The sequence below is a fragment of the Besnoitia besnoiti genome (assembly GCF_002563875.1).
Source record: "Besnoitia besnoiti strain Bb-Ger1 chromosome Unknown contig00153, whole genome shotgun sequence".
Lineage (NCBI taxonomy): Eukaryota > Apicomplexa > Conoidasida > Eucoccidiorida > Sarcocystidae > Besnoitia > Besnoitia besnoiti.
The window spans coordinates 1-6,994 of record NW_021704031.1 but is presented as its reverse complement, the minus strand read 5'-3'; the positions used below and the strand labels follow the sequence as shown (position 1 = coordinate 6,994).

Sequence of the window (6,994 nt, the reverse complement as noted above, 5' to 3'; positions counted from 1 at the left end):
TTAGCGTCTAAAATATATAACCGATAGTCTCAACTTAGATGCACAGATGGACATAATTAATCCTTGTACGGTTTGTACCTACTTGACTCCTCAGTTTAAGCAGAACTGTAGTTTCTCGGGACTAAAGTCAGCATAATCAATAAAAAGGTTTGTTCAGCCACTGGTTCACCATCAACTACCTTGTTTCGACTTCGTACCGACTGTGTTATTGTAGCACATATCAATCCCTTAAATAGGGATATTATTCCCAAACAACCGGATCGTGTTGGCTAGGTGAACTAATCACGTTTCATAAATACAATCAGTGAAAGCTCTTTTGATTTCCATGAACGGAGTTACATATTAGATTCTCTTCGCTCCCATGGTATTTAGTAAGTTAACATTTGAAACGTATCCAGTGTAAAGTTTGAACGTAATCCAGCTTTACCTTCTATGTTGTTATGTTAACCAAATAAGTTTCATCGTTGTTGATATTTCATTGACATGTTGATAACATAAATACTAACAAACCACCGGTTTTGGATGGGATTACTTTTAACACCGCATAATATGCTAAAAAGTACCATTCAGGTACGATATGAAGCGGAGTTAAAACCGGTTCACTGGTATGGAGTTATCTGGGTGCGATAATTCGACATAGCTGTGATGTTAAGGAGCATAGGAGATGCTACACGCCTTAATTGGTACTGCATTGATATAATTATCGTACAAGCACTCAGCTAGTTATTGAGAGACACTCACGAGCCCAAAACCATAACTTCGTAATCTCAATGGTTTGTGATAGAACCATAACACAATGATCTTTACACAGTTCAACCCTGTATTATAAAATCCAGTAGACTCATGTCCTTGTCGTTTATATAAATCTATTAATGCTTGTCAAGTTCCTTGTATCTAGTTAGCTCACTGCGTACTTAGGATCAGACCAAAAAGAGTTCACTAATGGTACTAGAAAATAGGAGATCGCGTTAGTTCTTGGGAAAACGACTTCCGAACCACCAATAATATATTGGTACAAAGAAGTTACCATATCCTCCGTACAAAGCAGGCATTAAGAACATAAAGATCATAGCTAGGCCATGTATCGTTATTATCACATTATAAGTAGCTATCGTCTCTGTACAAATGATCCGCGATCCAGAACTGTATAACTCAAATCGAATAAACAAAGACATTATAGTTCCTAGAATACTGAAGATGACTCCGGTTATGAGATACAGACAACCAAGTTCTTTATGATTGCAGTACACCACCACCCCACTGGACTGCTTAAGACAGCTAAAAGTGTTGGATTTCAATATCACGGTAATCATGTTTGCTTGGAAGCTGTAGTCATTATAACTATTGATTTAGTATAAGCATAGAACCAATCCGGTAGTAAGATATACGATAGTAGCTAATCTACCATATAAGATATAAGTCGCTTGTGGAATAGCACTACCAATAATAATCAAGAAGATCATACTGTATACCCAAATAATTACCCATCCACTGACTACATTTCGAGTCATAAAATGTTGTCGTATCAACATTCGAGTATTCAAAGCTCGAATTTCAGATAAAAGAGCTAAGTTAATGAGAGAGGACATAAATACTAACAAACCACCGGTTTTGGATGGGATTACTTTTAAACCGCATAATATGCTAAAAAGTACCATTCAGGTACGATATGAAGCGGAGTTACAAACCGGTTCACTGGTATGGAGTTATCTGGGTGCGATAATTCAATCAAACCAAAAGCCGTTTGTAAGAAAATTAAACCAATTAGATAATATGGTAGATAGGGAACAAACTGTCTCCAGACGTTCTTAACCCAGCTCACGTATTACATCTGACGGTGAACTAGCGTTCCTAACTGAATCTTGTTCAATAACAAGGGAGTAATGAGCCGACATGGAGGTGCTGATACAATCCGAGGATTAGAACTCCCAATATTATCTGACCTGTTATCCCCGGCGTACCTTACGACCGTTATATGATTTAGAGATAGAATGTAATGTGGATTAATATCCACATGGTTTCTACAAAGTGTAGATATAAAATAGTGAATGGTTCTGTAAAGATCTTGCATAACATACCTTTAGATTTGCTTAGCATTATAGAGCTTGTAGGCATGTAAGTAACTAAAGAACTATAGATACTTTGAGTGAAGAATACAAGGATAGCTCCAACAATAACATGGCTAAAATGTATACCAGTTAAGATGAAAAGTCCATTACCAAATGCATTATCATTAATATAAAGAGATAGTCCTAAGTATTCCGTACAGACTAACATTAAGAAGGCGACTACCAAAGTGAATGTCATGATATTCGTACAGCTTGTATACAAATGTTGGTTTTTCAAATATACGCTGGATACCACTATACTTAATGCACTTAACATGATGGTCATGAAAAGCACAAGAGAACTTGGATCCGGTAAACAAAGACCTTCAAGATCTAAACCAGTAGTCCAACTCGTAGTATATACTCCCCAGAAAAAGGTAGTTTATATCAACCTAGGAATCCCATTTTAGTAAGTGTAACATGGAGTCTAGCTTCAGTTGTTATCTGATTGGTATTGCATGCCTGGTGACTTAGAATATGATTCTTATTAATGGGAGCACAGTTCCCTGGGTATCCAATCCAGTGCTCTGCCTTGGGCATTGAAACTAACCCACAGTTCAACCCTGTATTATAAAATCCAGTAGACTCATGTCCTTGTCGTTTATATAAATCTATTAATGCTTGTCAAGTTCCTTGTATCTAGTTAGCTCACTGCGTACTTAGGATCAGACCAAAGAGTTCACTAATGGTACTAGAAAATAGGAGATCGCGTTAGTTTTGGGAAAACGACTTCCGAACCACCAATATAATTGGTACAAAGAAGTTACCATATCCTCCGTACAAAGCGGCATTAAGAAATAAAGATCATAGCTAGGCCATGTATCGTTATTATCACATTATGTAGCTATCGTCTCTGTACAATGATCCGCGATCCAGAACTGTATAACTCAAATCGAATAAACAAAGACATTATAGTTCCTAGAATACTGAAGATGACTCCGGTTATGAGAATACAGACAACCAAGTTCTTTATGATTGCAGTACACCACACCCCACTGGACTGCTTAAGACAGCTAAAGTGTTGGATTTCAATATCCTACTACATTAAGATTATTCCACATCGGTATGTTCTAGCGTAATATATGGATTCTTGTTCTCACTCATCTTAACAGGAGAGAAAACTACTACTCAGATGCTAGTCTAATCAGTAGCATCGTACTTGGAGTTATCATCTCTGAGACAGGATTATTTATCAGCTTTTTCTGGGGAGTATATACTACGAGTTGGACTACTGGTTTAGATCTTGAAGGTCTTTGTTTACCGGATCCAAGTTCTCTTGTGCTTTTCATGACCATCATGTTAAGTGCATTAGCAGAGCATAGTTAAGATGATAACTATTGTGGATATAGAACCAATTGAACACCATGTATTAATATAACAAAGATAATCAGGGTAATCTGGTATCCTTCTTGGCATAACGTTGTGTAGTTATATGAAGCGTACATTCCTTAATATCTGGAACAATAGATTATGGTTAGGTAGTGGAACAAGGAGAGCGTCTGTTGTACATCAACACTAGATACAAGGAACTTGACAAGCATTAATAGATTTATATAAACGACAAGGACATGAGTCTACTGGATTTTATAATACAGGGTTGAACTGTGTAAAGATCATTGTGTTATGGTTCTATCACAAACCATTGAGATTACGAAGTATGGTTTTTGGGCTCGTGAGTGTCTCTCAATAACTAGCTGAGTGTTGTACGGAGGATATGGTAACTTCTTTGTACCAATATATATTGGTGGTTCGGAAGTCGTTTCCCAAGAACTAACGCGATCTCCTATTTTCTAGTACCATTAGGTTCTGTGTGTAAATCAAAGTATTTGTTCCGAGTTTGGTAGTGGTCTTGGTTGACAATGTTATCCTCCACTAAGTACTAGCTTGATGGTGTTAAATCCAGAGGCAACTGATTGGATTATCGGAGGTCTAGTACTAGGAATTAGTATATTTTAAGTTCTATTTTCCTTGGTACTTGCGTCTTCATGGGTTCTAATGCTGGTGCTAAGAACTATTTCTATATATCTGGGCTATCATATTTACTGCCCTTATGTTAGTCTTCACTCTACCTATTCTTACTGGTGGATTAGTTATGATCCTTCTTGATCTACACGTAAACACTGAATTTTATGATTCTATGTATTCTGGTGATAGTGTACTTTATCAACATCTATTCTGGTTCTTCGGACATCCAGAGGTATACATTCTAATTTTACCTGCTTTTGGTGTAGTCTCGCAGACATTATCTATGTATGCTGCTAGATCTGTCTTCGGTGGACAATCTATGATCTTAGCTATGGGTTGTATTTCTATTCTAGGTTCCTTAGTATGGGCACATCATATGATGACAGTCGGTCTAGAGGTAGATACCAGAGCTTATTTCTCTGCTATGACTATTATGATTGCAATTCCTACCGGTACTAAGATTTTCAACTGGTTAGGTACCTATATGGCTAGCCATACAACTACACAGAACTGTAGATCTATGGGCTGCTCTTAGTTTTATCCTATTGTTTACTCTAGGTGGTACTACAGGTGTAGTTATGGGTAACGCTGGTATGGATATTGCCCCTACATGATACATACTATATTGTAGCTCATTTCCATTTCGTATTATCTCTTGGTGCAGTACTAGCTACTATATGTGGCTTTATCTTCTATAGCAGAGATATGTTCGGAGATACTGTAAATCTATTCCATGTAAATACCGGTGCTTCTCCATATTTAAGCATCTGGTTTGTAGTCTTCTTAGGTAGTATCTTATTAATTTTCATCCTATGCATATACTTGGTTTCAACGTTATGCCAAGAAGGATACCAGATTACCCTGATTATCTTTGTTATATTAATACATGGTGTTCAATTGGTTCTATATCCACAATAGTTATCATCTTAACTATGCTCTGCTAATGCACTTAACATGATGGTCATGAAAAGCACAAGAGAACTTGGATCCGGTAAACAAAGACCTTCAAGATCTAAACCAGTAGTCCAACTCGTAGTATATACTCCCCAGAAAAAGCTGATAAATAATCCTGTCTCAGAGATGATAACTCCAAGTACGATGCTACTGATTAGACTAGCATCTGAGTAGTAGTTTTCTCTCGCTGTTAAGATGAGTGAGAACAAGAATCCATATATTACGCCTAGAACATAACCGATGTGGAATAATCTTAATGTAGTAGGATATTGAAATCCAACACTTTTAGCTGTCTTAAGCAGTCCAGTGGGGTGGTGGTGTACTGCAATCATAAAGAACTTGGTTGTCTGTATCTCATAACCGGAGTCATCTTCAGTATTCTAGGAACTATAATGTCTTTGTTTATTCGATTTGAGTTATACAGTTCTGGATCGCGGATCATTTGTACAGAGACGATAGCTACTTATAATGTGATAATAACGATACATGGCCTAGCTATGATCTTTATGTTCTTAATGCCTGCTTTGTACGGAGGATATGGTAACTTCTTTGTACCAATATATATTGGTGGTTCGGAAGTCGTTTTCCCAAGAACTAACGCGATCTCCTATTTTCTAGTACCATTAGTTAGTTTAACTCTTTCTTGTCTACCCTGTGTAAAGATCATTGTGTTCTGAGATTTTATGGTAGTGGCTCCGCTTGGGTACTATCTGTACCACTGTGTCTCAAAGTAGTTTGGTAACAATGTAGTACTAGCTTGATGGTGTTAAATCCAGAGGCAACTGATTGGATTATCGGAGGTCTTGCAGTACTAGGAATTAGTAGTATTTTAAGTTCTATTAACTTCCTTGGTACTTGCGTCTTCATGGGTTCTAATGCTGGTGCTAAGAACTATATTCTATATATCTGGGCTATCATATTTACTGCCCTTATGTTAGTCTTCACTCTACCTATTCTTACTGGTGGATTAGTTATGATCCTTCTTGATCTACACGTAAACACTGAATTTTATGATTCTATGTATTCTGGTGATAGTGTACTTTATCAACATCTATTCTGGTTCTTCGGACATCCAGAGGTATACATTCTAATTTTACCTGCTTTTGGTGTAGTCTCGCAGACATTATCTATGTATGCTGCTAGATCTGTCTTCGGTGGACAATCTATGATCTTAGCTATGGGTTGTATTTCTATTCTAGGTTCCTTAGTATGGGCACATCATATGATGACAGTCGGTCTAGAGGTAGATACCAGAGCTTATTTCTCTGCTATGACTATTATGATTGCAATTCCTACCGGTACTAAGATTTTCAACTGGTTAGGTACCTATATGGCTAGCCATACAACTACAAGAACTGTAGATCTATGGGCTGCTCTTAGTTTTATCCTATTGTTTACTCTAGGTGGTACTACAGGTGTAGTTATGGGTAACGCTGGTATGGATATTGCCCTACATGATACATACTATATTGTAGCTCATTTCCATTTCGTATTATCTCTTGGTGCAGTACTAGCTACTATATGTGGCTTTATCTTCTATAGCAGAGATATGTTCGGAGATACTGTAAATCTATTCCATGTAAATACCGGTGCTTCTCCATATTTAAGCATCTGGTTTGTAGTCTTCTTAGGTAGTATCTTATTAATTTTCATCCCTATGCATATACTTGGTTTCAACGTTATGCCAAGAAGGATACCAGATTACCCTGATTATCTTTGTTATATTAATACATGGTGTTCAATTGGTTCTATATCCACAATAGTTATCATCTTAACTATGCTCTGCTAATGCACTTAACATGATGGTCATGAAAAGCACAAGAGAACTTGGATCCGGTAAACAAAGACCTTCAAGATCTAAACCAGTAGTCCACTCGTAGTATATACTCCCCAGAAAAAGGTAGTTTATCAACCTAGGAATCCCATTTTAGTAAGTGTAACATGGAGTCTAGCTTCAGTTGTTATCT

The 6,994-nt window shown here is 37.1% G+C and overlaps 2 protein-coding genes across 2 annotated transcripts; both read right to left on the bottom strand.

Moving 5' to 3' along the window:
* Positions 1 to 1,980: 1,980 nt before the first annotated feature.
* Positions 1,981 to 2,394, bottom strand: BESB_029620 (cytochrome c oxidase subunit iii subfamily protein; the record flags this gene model as incomplete). The annotated part of the gene is made up of 1 exon (XM_029361630.1): positions 1,981 to 2,394. One exon carries the CDS (start codon positions 2,392 to 2,394, stop codon positions 1,981 to 1,983), a length of 414 nt encoding a protein of 137 aa, XP_029214704.1.
* A 2,605-nt stretch (positions 2,395 to 4,999) lies between these two features.
* BESB_029610 (uncharacterized protein) lies at positions 5,000 to 5,359 on the bottom strand (the record flags this gene model as incomplete). The annotated part of the gene is made up of 1 exon (XM_029361629.1): positions 5,000 to 5,359. The coding sequence occupies one exon, from the start codon at positions 5,357 to 5,359 to the stop codon at positions 5,000 to 5,002; it is 360 nt and encodes a 119-aa protein (XP_029214703.1).
* Between the last annotated feature and the right edge of the window lie 1,635 nt (positions 5,360 to 6,994).